This window comes from Nanorana parkeri, unplaced genomic scaffold (genome assembly GCF_000935625.1).
Source record: "Nanorana parkeri isolate BGI_ZX_2015 unplaced genomic scaffold, ASM93562v1 scaffold1208, whole genome shotgun sequence".
Taxonomy (NCBI): domain Eukaryota; kingdom Metazoa; phylum Chordata; class Amphibia; order Anura; family Dicroglossidae; genus Nanorana; species Nanorana parkeri.
Genome location: NW_017307476.1, coordinates 125,319 through 141,541, shown reverse-complemented (window position 1 = coordinate 141,541; position 16,223 = coordinate 125,319). Strand labels below are relative to the sequence as shown.

General features: G+C 37.3%; 1 protein-coding gene across 1 annotated transcript in view; it reads left to right on the top strand.

The window, feature by feature from the left end:
* LOC108796994 (protein unc-13 homolog C-like) overlaps positions 1-16,223 on the top strand; it is a 260,177-nt gene that overhangs the window by 150,294 nt on the left and 93,660 nt on the right. Inside the window, exons 15-16 of the mRNA XM_018568562.1 lie at positions 12,468-12,540; positions 14,933-15,098. Coding sequence (XP_018424064.1) covers positions 12,468-12,540; positions 14,933-15,098 — 239 coding nt within the window. The remainder of the gene's footprint in view (positions 1-12,467; positions 12,541-14,932; positions 15,099-16,223) is intronic.

The following is a 16,223-nucleotide window of genomic DNA, read 5'->3' as shown; positions in this document are numbered from 1 at the left end:
AGGGGCTGGATTCCCCTCTCCCCGCTCCGATCTGCCAGCGCTGACTGGCGGAACGGACGGGGGAGGGGGCGGGTACAGCTGGCTCTGCCTCTAGATAGGCAGAGCCAGCTGTCACTCACGCAGCTGGGCGGATCCCGTCATCTAAGTCGGGATCCGCTCCAGGTGCGGCGTCTCAGTATACCGCGAGCTGTAGCTCGCGGTATACTGAGCTTAGGGTAACGGGAGGATGCTAGTTTGTGTCCTCCCGTTACCCCAAGGAGAACTATGGGGAAAAACACTGACCCCATAGTTCTCCTTTAACTGTCTCCACACTACTACACACAGAAACCTTTATTTAAATAACACTATATTCATTTGGTATTCATCTCACATACTACAAAATATGCGAACCCTGACAACCATGCCAAGGCCATCACTGTTTTGAGAAATTGCTTTGAGAGCTGTGAGATGAATAAGTGAATATACACAGCCTCCATCATGCTACTCTTTAATGCGAAGGTAGCCTTTAAAAGGTTGGTCCACCCAAATCTAATATTTCATTTTTTGGTAGATGCCAGAAAGTTAAACCATTGGACGGTGTCTTATCTCTTGGGAACTGTGTTGGTGTGATTTCTGCGCCTAAGTTTCTGGGGATGGATGCTCATAAACTTTGGCCTTTATAGGGGGATCCCACTTTTCCTATATATATGTTTTATATTATGGAATATGCAACATGAGGTGCTGAAAAACATAAAGGTGGGTAAGGACACCTAAATCTCAGGAAATAATCTCAGGAAATAAAGTGAGATTAAACTTAGGAGTTAAATCTTAAAAATGCATTTAGGTGCCTTAACTATTAAAAAAAATGTGCCTTATTTGTACATCGCTCCATCTGGAGGGTGGCTGTGTTTGTTCCCCATGGTCCCTGTGTGTGTTGTAAAGTAGCTCCAAGCTCCCTCCCGTGATGGACTACAATCTCATGTTTAGTTTACTAATTTGTATTGAGATTGTAGTCCATCGCAGGAGTGAGCTTGGAGCTGTGGCTACTTTACAACACACAAAGGGACCATGGGGAACAAAAGTAGCCACCCTCCGGAAGGAAGGACAGTGTCCGCAGGAATTTCCGAGATGGTTTGAGGATCTACAGCTGAGTGATACACAAATAAGATACATTTTTGTTAATAGTTAAGGTACTTGAATGTATTTTTAAAACTTAACTCCTGGTTTTAGTGTGACTTTAAGGCAGCGATATTTCACTGTTGGAGTACCCATGACACATAAAAAGCCAAGGGGTGAGTCAGCCCACCATGAAAAATGTTCCGGAGGGCTTGGCAGCGAAAGGGTTAAATCAACAGCATTAGGAGTAAGGAATACAAGGATAATTTATCCTTGTTAATTCCTACAGTATTTCTATGAAAACGTCAAATATACTGCTTGTTTAGTTTTGTGTAAATGCAGCTTTTTGCTCACAGGGCATGTACAATACATATATTCCTATTTTATTGTTACATATCTCTTTTGTCATAGCATAGGGAGGGGCAGCCTGTAACCATTAACTAACCACATAATAAATCATTTCCATCCTTTTGTATAGATCCTGCAAATTATTTTCAGGAACACTTTATCATTTTGTTCTCCACCACAGGCCATTCCTTTTTCAGCATTGATACATAAATGTCAATAAATACAAATATTAATTTATGTCTGGCAGCCAGGGAAGTGCTACAGGAACAAATTAATAAACTGTAGTCACTTACAAAGTCATACAAGTGTAGACCTTTTACGTTATACTGAAAAGAGAAAATTAGATTATTCTAATAAAGTAACCAATATCATGACTCAGACTGAAATGTATGTATGTATATGTTTATATATATATGCATGCCTACCCATACGTCTGTAAGCAAGGGGAAATGGATTCTTGTGAATCCATTTTACCCTTGGGCAGAGGAGCCCTGAAGTATCAATTAAAGAGCCCATTACTTTCAAGTGAGTGAAATCCAGAGCTGAAGCTTTGTCATTCCTGCACCAGAGGGATGCAGTGATAAACCTTTTCAGCCTGTAATAGTGCAGTGATTAAACCATGCCAGCTTGTTTCTACAGTCCACTGTCCTTGATCATCTCGACAAGTACCTTGTAACAATATTACAATTAATCCTGACATGATGTTATACATCTACAAAGCCCTTCTTTTATTTTATGGTAATACTAAAAAGTCACATTAATGACGGATGTATCAAAGGAAGAATGGAAATCTGCATATTTGATTAAAAGACATTCTAAGTTAAAAGAGAAGTATTTTTCTTGAGTCATAAGTTCTTTGAAATATGTTAGACTGTGTGCTGTTATTGTTGTTTTCACTGCCTTTGAAGAGGACCTGTTGCCTACAAGAATAGGACTGCAACATGTACATGCCATAGCTACATAAACTGACAGATGAGGTACCCGAATGGCTAATTTTTCATCATAACCAAAACCTATTTTACTGCAAAACTCAGCCACTAAACAAAAGGTTGCTTTAATGATAATTTAAAGGCATGCATATAAATATATAAGACTGCTAAAGGTTACTTATGAAATTTGACAGCTTTATTTGAGCATGTTCACATACACACATGCACAGAACTGTAAATCCATATTCACTGTAATTAGGTGTATTATATTATGAGTCTTTATAGGTTTAGGAAGGGGCGAGTAAGCGGTGGCTGCAATATGTCATTTGCCAAAGCATCTAAGAGAATTTTCACCAACAGTCTGCACCATAGCAGCCAATCAAGTTCTTATTATTATTTTTGCATAAAAGGAGAGTCTGATTGATTACTTTGGGGCAACAAGAACTATTTGAGACAAGGCTTTTCTGGGACACATTCATAAAAGTGACCAAGAGTGTTTTGATGAGATACCTGGGTTGATTTACTAAAGGAGTTGATAATCTTCACACAATAAACTCAATGTGAATATTCACTTTAATTTTGTGAATATTTACTTTAATTATCCAATCATGTGAAATGCCAGTTCCTGTTTACTTTAAATACCCATGTGCAGATGAAATAAGTAAACAGGAATTTGCTATTCACATGATCGGATAATTAGGGGTTATTCACTAAAGAGCCGAAGGATTAAGCCGTAGCTTCAGCTAATCCTTTGGCTCTGGATGAAGGATGAATCCTCGCAATAAAGTAAACATGCATCCCTATTTATACCGGACCCTTTAGGTTTGGCAGGAAAGTTAGGAAGGAACCCCCTGAGTTAAAAATAAAAAAGTGCATGGTGTTCCCCCCAAAAGTCACTCAGATGCTGCCCCCTCCTTGTGAATGAGTAATGGGTTACCTAAGGGTTGAAGTAAAAAGTAAATAAAGAGACCATCCTTTAAGAAAAAATAATTTAATTGAAAAAAACATAACAAAAGTTTTTGACAAATCCTTAAATAAAAATAATAAAATGCCCAAAATAAAAAAATTAATCCACCGAGGTAATCCAAGGGTCAATCAAGATGTCCAGCATTGTCCACGCCGCCGCTAAATTGTCATAATAAAAAAAAGATGCCTGCCGATCCTCCTGCATGTAGCAAACTCCCGCCCCAAAATGAACAATTTGACAGAAGCCAGTCAAATGTAAACAGATAGGTGGAGCTAGCGGTGGTATGAATTGGGAGGGGTACCCCCATGCCAGGTTTTTTTACTCTGAGGTAGTGAGCAGAATAACTGCACTCCACACCACTCGGCGGCATTCGGCTATTCACTCACTGCCTTTTGGCCCCTATGAGAATAGGGGTGAACGGCAGCGAGTGAACTGCCGAAGCTTCGGCTGAGGCGAACATGTTCTTCAACTGTTCTTCAATGAGCATGTTCGGCTGAACCGCAGGTAGCCGAAGTCAGCCGATCTATGGTTGAAATTAGCCATAGAGGGCTGAAGGGAATAGCTGAACATTCATTTGAGTCTGTATCTGGTGCTTCAATAAAGCATTTTTTTATGGTCTCTTATTAAATGTCAACTAAGTAATTTGCTAATATTTTAGCATTTTCAGTGTTACTGAATAGAAGCTAATATTTCAAGTAGATAAAAACTAAATGACTTTGCATGACATTTAGTTTGCTAACACACTGTGTATCATAAATAACTGGCATTGTATTTTTTAGTAAAACACTTTTTGTTGTCTTTTTTCTCCTATGTTAAACCTCAGTGCTGCTGTTCTCCTGCAGCTTCTTTACTGCTACTTTATGTATAAATGCATGCAGTCCATTTATTGCTGCATTACATTAATCAGGGTGGGTTTGCTAATAGTAATAACATGGACCATGATTGTACAATGTGTGTTGAAACAACCACTTTTAAATCTCCATCAGAAGTATGTATGACAGGGTTATAATGCAGGAGTACAATTGGGAGAAAGGGACAGAGTGTTGTGAGCCTATAACAGGAATTACCTGAACAAGGACCTTCATGGCAGGATCACTAAAAAGATTTCATTAAAAAATGTATTCAATTAAAGTATGCCGCAAATTAAAGGACATTAACATTATATGACATTTTGGTGATTAGGTTTACAAATACTTTGTCGTTACTAGGGCTGAGCTCAGGTTCGGACTAAATGTGGTCCGAACTTGAGCTCTTCCGAACCCAGAAGCCACATGGTACGTCCCACCCAATCAGCTTCAGGCTGGGGCATCACACTCCCCCACAGCTGCACTTAAACAAAGGGGTGGGATGATTGTGTTGACATCATTGTCCTTATATGGCCACATATAATGTAATTAACCAAATATAGCGGTGTGGCCATATAAGGTGGATGATGTCTAGGCATCCTTCCCCTTTGCTTATGTGCAGCTTCGGGTGGGGAATTCCCTGGCCACAGCTGATTGGGAGGCTGCAAATGGAGCTTCCTTCCGTGTTCAGTGGAGTTATTTCTGTAGTTAGAGAGGCTGCGATTCGGACCATGTTCATGTTTTCCAAACCTGAGCTCATCTCTAGTCATTAGCTGTCACAATGTGGAGAGATGGATAAACAAGGTTGTCCTCCTATAGAAAATCTAGGTAAAATGTTCTGGAAAGTCCCCAGACCCAAAACAACTTTATCTCAGATATTGTTGTTCTAATTATGTCCTACAGATTTGTGATGTACTTTTTTACTTATACTCCCAAAGCACATGTTCCACTTCTGGTGCCTTAATGTTAAGAATGAGGCAGATGATTTTATTACAAATAGCATGATAGCACAATTGGATCTAAAGTTATTGCGATCAGATCCATTCATTTGAGGTTCTGTAGAAAGAAGATCATTTTTAGGTGTTTGAAGAGTTAGAAGCTCCCATGTTAAAGGTGGCCATACACCTTACAACCAGCGCACAACTTTTGGTAGCAATCGCACTACCAACCAGCCGAAAATCGTACGATTTTCGGCGGATTCCTAGCGTGCTCATAAGACGAAAGTTGTGCGACCTTACAGTATATGCGGTTGCACGCTGCCCATACACCTTACGATTATTGTACGATCGTGGGATCACCCGCGATTATCGTACGATAATCGTCAGGTGTATGGGCAGCTTAACTCCCCTGGGCCTGCAATCACTGACATTCCTGATTCAATACTAGGGACCGCCATATACCTGCATCATACATTAAGAACAGCCTAACACTCTATATGTTTGTACTGAGCACAAAATCACATTCAAATCAGTTATGCTGACCACAAAGCAAGTTAACGTAATAGTACAAGTTCACTTCAGGGAACATTTGCATTTTGGATAAACACCTGATTACAAGGAAAAGTATGCTGTGAAAATGCACACAATAATAATCCATCCTCCATTATTAAAAACTTTAAACCCTTCGTTATGGGAGACATACACTGTACGTACCGCCACAAAGTGCCCAAATGACTGGCCACGTACACTGTGCATGATCAGTTATTTGTGGCTCTGTAATGCTGGTAACCGCTGATTCTCATTGGTTACCATTCATTAATGAATACCTCAGTATTGAGGCATTCATTAATGAAATAGTTAAGCTTTTGTAAAAGCTCCTTTCTTTCATCAATGAAAGAATGAAGCCGTTACATACAAATACCGGATCGCTATGATCGCAATATAGCGATCCGGTATTTGACAGCTAAGATAGCAGAGAGGTAGCTATTTGTCTGCTATTTGTCTTGACAGCTGGGATGTTTTCAAAGTTGTGTGATACATTTCAGGCACAATGGTACAATGTATCTCTGTGTCTCTGTGCCTGAAATGTTTCACTTCTGATCATCTGGGCACGATCAGAAACCTTTAGGCTCTGTTTACACCGAAAGCACGTGTGTTCCAGAGCGGTAGCTGCTGGAACACACCGCGATCGCTGAGAAACTTCCCCTTTCGTTTTGGGGCAGCTATCGCTCTGGAATGCACACGCTTTCGGTGTGAACAAGCCCTTAGTGAGATCTGTTTGTGACATGCTGTCAGGATCAGTCTCTAAGGTTATTATTAGCTGTTCCTAAGTTTGGAGCAGCCTAATAATAACCAAAAATTTAAAAGGTTAATGAAAACATCAAGCAGTCATGGTGACTGCTTGATATAATTGACAAAAAAATTAAAGTGTAAAAAAATTAAGAAAATAAAAATGATATATAAATATATTTTTTATACTATAATTACTATAAAAAATTATAAAAAAATAATAATCAAAACTTGTGAAAAAAGTTTTCTTTACGTTTTTTTCCTCATTTTTGTATATTTTATTTGAACTAAGTGAGACGTTAGGTACACATGTTTAATTTAATTATATAGCCCTATCTGTCCTGTAGAAAACAATATATAAAATGTGTGGGTACATTTAGTAAGAAATTATATAACTGCTGTGGAAGAATCACACAGCAAAAATGTTAAAAGTGTGTCAGTCATTTACAAACAGAAACTGAAAAAAGCTCAGTCATGAAGGGGTTAATGGCATCTGACCCATGACTATCTATTAGTTCCCCATAAACAAGTTGAGGCCACAGTCAAGTCTCATGCTAAATCTAATTATTGTTATTAGTTATTGCTCTGGATGTGTGGAAAATAGCTAAGCAGTAAAATACACAGGGAAAGGTTAAGAGGAGTATAAATATCAAAATGAAGCTTGTAGATAAGGACAAATATGGTGTAAATGTCTAAGTAAGGTAGGCAGCTATTATTTGTGTTATTGTTATACAGTATGTCTTATAACTCTGAAGCTGCACAGTGAAATTAAAGCAATCATCTACTGTATTTTGTAGGAACAAGATAGCTAATTTCGGGTAGAAAACCAGCCTGTGTGGATTAAAAGACATATTCCAATCAAAACCATAGAAATAAAATCTTCAGTTTAATTGTCAGGCACATATGTAGTGTACCAGCCTATCCCTTAACACTTTATCAGAAATATGATGATCTTGGTGACCCTTTTGCTCCCTTTTTTAGCAATTCAGAATATTTATTCCAAAACACACCTGCTAGATATTCTAAAACACACCTATTGAGTATTTACAAACACACCAACTGAGTATTCATAAATACCCTGGCTGTGGTCATCTTGTTGTCTCACATCGAGAAAGTTTTCTGTGTTAAAGTGTCAAGACTGCAGTATTCCCAAGCTCACTAATCAAATTCATAAAAACGTGTGAGGCACTTGTAAAAGTATCAATATATGTATCTAATTGTCTAAAATACCATACAGTACTCTCCTAACAAGCTTCCTAGGAACCACAATTGCACTTAATATGTTGTATCCCACTGTCGTATAGTTTTGGGTACTAACGTCTGGTACATAAACTAGGGAACACCATTAAGTTACATCATGATATTGCACTTATACAATGATGCCTATACAATAAGTAACTATTGTATAGGCAATCTGTAAGGAAAGGGGGGGGAGGGGACAGACCTTATGAAAGCAGACTCACACACCCATATGTATTGAAGTCTCTAGAATCTGGCTTCAAATAAATATAGGGAACTCAGTCTAAGGTAAACTGAGGGGACATTCTGGGGGTAATTTATCAAAACTGGAGCAGACAAAATCTGGAGCAGTTGCCCATGACAACCAATCAGCATCTTTCTTCAGTTTGCTCAGGTAAAGCTTTGAAAATGAGACAAAGAAGCTGATTGGTTGCAGTGCAAATCTGCTCCAGATTTTGTCTTCCCCAGTTTTGATAAATTCCCCCCTTGTCAACATTAGCCTTTCACCTTGTGCTGATGAATGTTAACACATGCATGTTACAGCGCATTACTGTAATATGTAGTAACAAACCAACTGCAGAGCCATTCTTTTTTTATGTCACAACAATGCACATCCTCAGCATTTTATTGTATTATAACACACAGATGTGAGCCATCTGTGCATTCTGGTTGCTGGAAAAAAAGGTGCTCTAAAAGGTACCTTTATTTTACATAGAGTCCTTCAGGTACCTGTCCGTGGTTTTGCTCATTTTCTACCCCTTGATGTTGAGGGTGGGACCATTCATAGTAGTAGTCCCAAAGTGTTGTTTTATAGTTTCTTTCTCTGTTAAAAGGTACCATTTTGTGATACCATACACTAATTAATGCACCACAAAACTCACATTAACACTTATGCGGTAATGTTCTGTGAAGGTCTGCACCAAGCCTAACTGATTTCAGTTGTTTCCTAGAATTGCTTTTTTTAAAAAGAACCCATCCCACAACGCAACAGTGATAACTAGTTGGTAAAGTGATTTGTATTCCTAATAGAGTTATGACTATATAAAACTTCTACAGCATGATTCCTTGCACAACTCCACTTCATTGCTTTGTCTACTAGCAAAGATGACTTTTGATCTTTACATAAAAGTATATGTAAACCCAGTCACTAAAATCTCATATAAGCTTTGTTAATATAATAAAGGTTTATTTTCAACATTTTTAATTCTGTAGCTTTTAATAAAATAATACCTTGTGATCCTGCCATAAAGGTCCTGGTTCAAATACTTTGTCATAATCTCACAACTCTCTATCCTATTCTTTCAATTGTATTTCTGCATTATCACCCTATTACATGACCTTCTGATGGAAACTGGAAGTGACCATTCCAACACACATCAAGCATACATGAAAAACAGCCACTGCTGGAGTACATGCATGCGACAGAAGTTAGCAAGACTGAAATGCAACAGAGGATAAAAAGTTGAAAACAAGTATTTTATATTAAAACAATGGGGTCTATTCACTAAGCTGATGTAGGCAGCCGAGTGAATGACCGACCTAAAGCAAAGTTTTTTTTTTCTAATCTGACACTGCTCTGTGTCAGAATAAAAAAAAAGAAAAAGCAATGTTCCTCTCCTGGGCGGATGGTAAATAGCCCGGGCTATAGTGAATAGCCCATACAGCAGCCCTGGGGTCCTGGGGCCGAAGCTAGCCGAAGGATCAGCCGAAGCTACGGCTAGATCCTTCGGCAGCTTAGTGAATAGACCCCAATGTCTTTTGGTAATGATACATACTGCTTGTGTAGAATAAATGTCATCCAGTTAGGGTTTACATCTACTTTTAATTTTATGGACATTATTATATTTTTAACCTTATTAAATATGTAACTATTTAAATGCAAATAAGTAAAGGACACTGGCTAAGGTCACTGGTATATATTTGTCCATTCCTACAGGAGAGATCAACAGCCTCATAATTAAGTTTGAATATTTTCTTAAAGTTTTAATATTTTAAAAGGCTCATAATCAAGCCTCGTCAATAAATGAGATACGCATGCTACTTGAAGAGGTATCAATGGCAGCTGATCAGATCAATGTGAAACTAGCAAACAACAGGGAGGGGGCACATGGGTAGGAACTCTACTATGCCTCCATTGTATCCAAAATGGCAGCATTGCATAGTCTTGTTAAAAAATTGCTTTATACTGGAGAAAAACTCACATTTTAAGGGGGTTCACATTGTTTATAATTGAAGCATGTGGCCAAGTCTAAATGTTAGCATTTTTTTAGGGCCATAGTTATTTATAACAGTTGCGTCATTGCTCTGTTTAGCATTTTTCATGTGCTACAGCAATTCCAGCAATTTGTAGCGTAGAGGCTGAGCCATGTTTAAAGCTAGTTATACATTGCAGATGCTAATGGCCATGATGCCCCAACAATTTTCAGCTTCGTAGAGAAACATTTTGACCAGCCACAGCAGCAATTCTATGGATAGTTACAAATCACTAGAACAAATAATTAAAGTGACACTAAACTCAGGAGTTAAATCTTAAAAATGCATTCAAGTACGTTACCTATCAATAAAAATGTATCTTATTTGTGTATCACTCGGCTGTAGATCCTTAAATCATCTCTGAATTGGTGCTAACAATGTCCTTCCTTCTGGAGGGGGGCTACTTGTGTTCCCCAAGGTCTCTGTGTGTGTTGTAAAGTAGCCGCCACTCCAAGCTCACTCTCATGATGGACTACTATCTCACGTTTAGTTTATTTATTTGTATTTAGATTTTAGTCCATTACAGGAGTGAGCTTAGAGCGGTTGCTAATTTACAAAACACATAGAGAACATGAACAAAAGTAACCAACCTCCAGAAGGAAGGACAGTGTCAGCACCAATTCAGAGATGATTTGAGGGTCTACAGCTGAGTGGTACCCACATAAGCTACATTTTTGTTAATAGGTAACGTACTTTAATGCATTTTTCAATTTTAACTCCTGAGTTTAGTGTCCATTTAAAAAGATGTGCATCTGCTACAGTTCTCTGCTACAACTACAAGTGTAGGATTGGCAATAAAACAAGGCAAATACCAAAAAGGTAAAGAGCAGTAGCCATAGCAACAATTGTTCTGATTGTTTTTTATGGGTGCAGGCAGTTTTCTTTCTGCACCCTCTCATGAATAAACTAACATTTATATTTAGAGATGTTAAAAGCTTGCCTAGTGCAGGCTAGCTACAGATTATCCAGGGTGCAGTTCTCCTTTAAGCCTACAACTAAGCTATTTACTGTGTTAAGTACTTCATCAGGGGTGGATAAACCAATATTTAATTAATCCATAAAATAGGTTGTGCTCTGAAAATGATGAAGCAGTGTTAGTAAAATAAAATGTCTGTAGATTGCTTGCCACAAATGATACTGATATTAATTTGATGATTTAGGACAAGTAAATTGCCATGTTAAGTGCTGTCTAATTTAGAATTGTCCAATCATTAACGAAACTCATTTTGTATAAACTTTACCATCTGTTACTTTTACTTCCAAAATTCCTACAGGCCCTGTGCTGCAGAATATTAGTGTGGGCTGAATTTTAATATTTCCAAATGCATTATTATAATATACCATCATTGGAAATAAACAGCTCATACACTATTTAACCAATTTGCTGACAGCCAAATAAAAAAAGCATAAAAACGTCTAGACAAAATAAATGCACCAGATTCCTTAGAGAGACTATGCACTATGCAGGTTTTTTTAACCTACTTAACAAACTGATCTTTCACATTAACCTTGAGCTTAAAATCAATTGGTTGTCCCTTTTAACATTCCACAACTTGTAAAGCATGTTATTTCAATACATTCCTTTGGTTACTACTAACTACACATCAAGTCAATGGCAATTAACATGGGATCACAATTCACTAGCGTTATCAGACTTTCAACAAGATTTCCTTGTGTTTTGCCTCTGAACTGTTTCTCAATTTACATATTTCAGAAGAAAAAAAAACCTTTCCACAATAATAAATTTGTACATTTTGTATTTGGAAGCAGTGCTATACCTTCTAAACTGCAGAATCCATTGCAATATCTGCAACCAAAATTACATCATATATATATATATATGTAGTTATATCATTGTCCCCACTGACTCCCTATGTACAGAAGCCATTGAATGTACACAAATGTTACAAAAAGGTATCAAGATTACTGTCAATAGTAGGTCCCTGTAACAGTAGTAAAAGCACTTGTATAGTGTTATGTTGGCCCAGCTTGTTCTAAATAGTAAGGTAATTCTTTAGGAAATTGTTTAAAAAAATCTATAAAAGGCGAATCAAAATATATGGGTCTGTGAAGAATGGCATTCACAAAAAACTCTGTAAGGCATTTGTGAATGCTGATATTACTTATGGAATATGAAAAATACCAGCTGACAATGTAACAGATTATTCTGCCCATTGTCACATAATTCAGGCTTGCAGGTCCTGCAAATCGACAATGAAACCTGCTGACTGCAAGATGCACACACTTGCAAAAGGAATGACAATCACTGCAAAGCATGATTATTATTTTAAATTTGCTTTGTCTTGCCAGTTTTTTATGATATACCTCTGTATATGTTATTTCATGTTTTGTAAACCAAAATAAATCATAGCATTTTTGGCTTTCTGTAGCTGAATTACATCTACCAGGATGCTTCTATGATGAACAATAATTTAGAGATTCTCTTACTGAAAAGTGTAAAGAATTAAAGAAGATGTATTAGGCTAGTGAAATAATAAGTAGGGCTTCAAATGTGTTGCAAAATATGTGCTAATCATGCATATGTAAATGTTCCTCTCCGCAGCTTGATCCTGATGCCAGTGCAATGCTAAAAGATCTTCAAGTGAAGCTCAGTTCAGTGCTTGATGAACTCAGCTGTATATATGTTGTTTTGCTGTAATGAATATATATTTAAGCCATTTTCCTTTTCCAGACATTTACCTAGCTTCCATAAAGATGTTGAGTGTGTAATGTCACTTGTGCAAGCTTGTAAAGCAGAAGCATTTCACAAAAATAGTTTAGGAAGCTTAGTTGGGACTTGCAGAGGCCTGGACAATGCAAAAGAACGAAGAAACACGGTGTAATTGTGTAAAATAGCAAACAGTCTGGTTTATTATTAATTTTTCCTGCAAGAAAGGTTACTACAAGCAGCAGCTTTAATTTTTTGCACCCAGTTAAAAAAAAGAGTACTTACAATTAAATAGTTTTACTGATTACTTTATTGCTGTAGCAGACATCATGCAGATCTGCTGCAAACTTTTCTATTGCCCCATGCAGCAAGAGCAAAGTAGCTCCTTCCCGTCAGTGCATGCACACTTGCTTGTGCAGGTTCACAATCAACCACAAAGTACTTGCATTGAATACACGGGAAGGCCATCTAAGACCAAACCTGGTGTAAATCATTTAAAAAAAAATCAGTTTAGAAATAATAAAGAACTGCAGAAATATCTATACTGTCCCCTTACCAAAAACCCATAGCAACATCAGGGAAACACCAACTCTCTATATGAGGACATTCTTGCTCTTTTTGGTATTCTCAAGTTTCTAACTGTCACTCAGATATGCAATAATTCTAAAATTTAGAACTTGCTACTCCTCCTCAACCTGTCAGAGATGGGGTGGTTTGAGTCTTGCAAAAAAAAAAATGTCAGCTTTCATCAACCAATAGAAGCTTTCCACATTGTGCTGGTGCATTAATCTAATTGTACAGCAACTGATGACAGCAAGTCAACTCTTTTTTAAATGCAAGGCCCTACCAACGTAGCTACCAAAAGCAATTGTAATAATAAATACTGTATAGATCGTTCATTGGTGGACACAGGGTTTAGAGACATTTGGGATATACTGCTGCCTACAGAAGAATGTGGGCACTGGTAAACAAAAAAAGCAATGACCAGCCTGGTATATTCCTGTAGAGGATGTGTTTTAAAACAATTAAATATATGAAGATTATTTCAAAAACGGTGTTTCCTCTGACAGGCTCTGCATTCTGCAACCTGTCATGGCTGTGATGTTAGTCTTTCAAAGATTAAACTCATAAAAAGGATCCAGTTTCCATTCAAGCTGATCCCCTATTCATTAAATACTTAGAGCTCAAGCTGACTGCCCTACACTACTGCGTAGATGGGTTAGTGAATATATTTTTCAACATTGAACACAATAGACAGCTAGGAACCCAGTTGTATTGCCTACTGAGTGTTTTTGGACATCCTCAATGTCTCTGAATCCTGAGTCTAAAAACATAAGTCTAAAAACATAACAAGGGGGTGTTCTGTAGTCCAGAAAAAGAGAACTGGGGAGGGCTGATAACAATACTTGAGATTTTAGTGCATCAGGGGAACAGAAAGTTAGAAGCCTGGCTGGATTTCTAGTAGGATCAACTGTGCAAGTCTTCTCAGGACTGCGTTCTGCCTCTTATCAAAGCCCGGTCTTCCACTGTGAATCTTACTATTTCCTCTTAAGACTCTGAGTTTGACTTGCAGTAGATTAAGCTGTTACCCTCTGCAAGTTTCTTGAAAAGAGAATTAGAAAATGTACAGCAGTGAATTGGGGCTGTTTTTATGTTTGGGAGCCCAAAACTGGCAGCCCTCATTCACATGTTGTACTCGCTTCTGGACCTCATACAACAGAAGCATTTCAAATAATATTTGAGAAAATGTTTATATTATTGATAAACTCTACTTTTTCTTTAAAGTGGAGTATTTCTTTAATGTAAATTGTATACCCTTGTAGACGGTTGTCAAAGAAAAGTGTGTCCTGGAATTTCACTTGTTATTTCTCATCCAAGATACTTTTCACATTACAAGTAAATGTATCACTGCATCTTATTATTGTTATTATTAATATTATTATTATCATTCATTAAATATGACATTGTGTTGCATTGTAATTATGAGCACTTTATGTTTTTAGTCGGTAATAGTCAGCTTTATTGAGCTACCTACAAGTAAAAAAAGCATTGTGATATCCATAATTTCTTAATAAAAACGGGGGAATCTGAATTAATATATTTAAGAGCACAGACAGGAAAAAACTGTAATTCACAGAAGATTAGTAAAGAAGAACAGTGATGCTGGCAATAAGCATCATAGTATAGAAGAGAGAAACAAGTAGGTGGGAGATATCAGTGCAGGGAAATGTATAGAAACAGCTTTCAAAATGAAGAAAAAAGGGATGAAGAGGCAATGATAAAATCGCTTCTTGTACTGCATTTCTGTCTGGCAAAGCACCTCACTTGGCGGCAAAAGAAGTCTAAAAACTTAATTCAAGTTTCTTCTGTTTCCAGTTTCCAGAACATAATTGAGGACTGTGTGAGACAAATGAGTGTAGAATTAAATCAGATGAGAGGCAATGGAAACGCATCCACAAACAGGAACAACGCAGCCATGGATGCTGAAATTGTACTGAGGCCTTTGATGGATTTTCTGGATAAAACGTTAGTACTGCCTGACCAGTGTTGATGTGTCCGGGTCTTTATTGTGTATTGTTTAGAAGTTTATTTCTGATAAACTGAACGAATGTGCATTATTGCTAGAAATAATACAGTACAGTAATACCTTGGTTTACAAGTAACTTGGTTTGAGAGCGTTTTGCAAGACAAGCAAACATTTCTGAAAAATTTTGCCTTGATATACAAGCAATGTCTTGCAATAAGAGCAAAATTTTGTAGAAAAGCGCCACCCGAATAAGGCTGTAGCTGTGTGAGCGATGAGTCTGTTTAACGACAATGCAATGTGACATTGAATAGATTCCTTGTTAAGGTTTCACGAAATGAAAAATATTCCATTGAGTTAAGAGATAGCAGTGATTCCGTTAGTGATAGTGAAAGTCGTCCTACACAATAATCCTCCTCTCTCTCGTCCAACTCACACCAACCACAAAGGTATGGGTAATTGGTTTATTTGTCTTTATATTTTGTACAGTATTATATTACAGTACAGTATTGTAATCATTTGTATATGAATATTTTTGGGTGGTGGAACGAATCATCTGAATTTCCATTATTTCCTATGGGGAAGTTCGCTTTGATATACAAGCGCTTTGGATTACAAGCATGCTTCCGGAACGAATTATGCTCGTAAACCAAGGTATTACTGTATTAATTTAAAATGGAATAAATGCTACTTGAGGTTACCTGTGAATATGAAAAAAAGATATGATGTAATTTGTATGCAGTTCTACTATTGATTCCCTATGGTCTATGCCCCTCATCTAGGAGTCAGGGTCGTATATAAAAAACACAATGACTACAGCTGCTCTGCAAAATCTCCCTTTATCACTCCTACAAATACATTTGAGTATCCCATTCAGGTAGTGTGTAGTTTTGTGTTTTATGAGGAAACTAAAAAAATAATAATTATGAAAAACAAAAAATGGCAAGACAAAACTACTTCTCAGTCCAAACATGACTCTAGCTGTTCTACATCTACCAAGTATTCTCGACAGATGTACAAAAATAAAGCAACATTTCAATTTTTTTCATTTTCTTTTGTTATCTATTGATTAAACCTGTAGTTGGCTTACAAGAACAGGTGAGCAAATGGATCTGACTCAGCTTGGG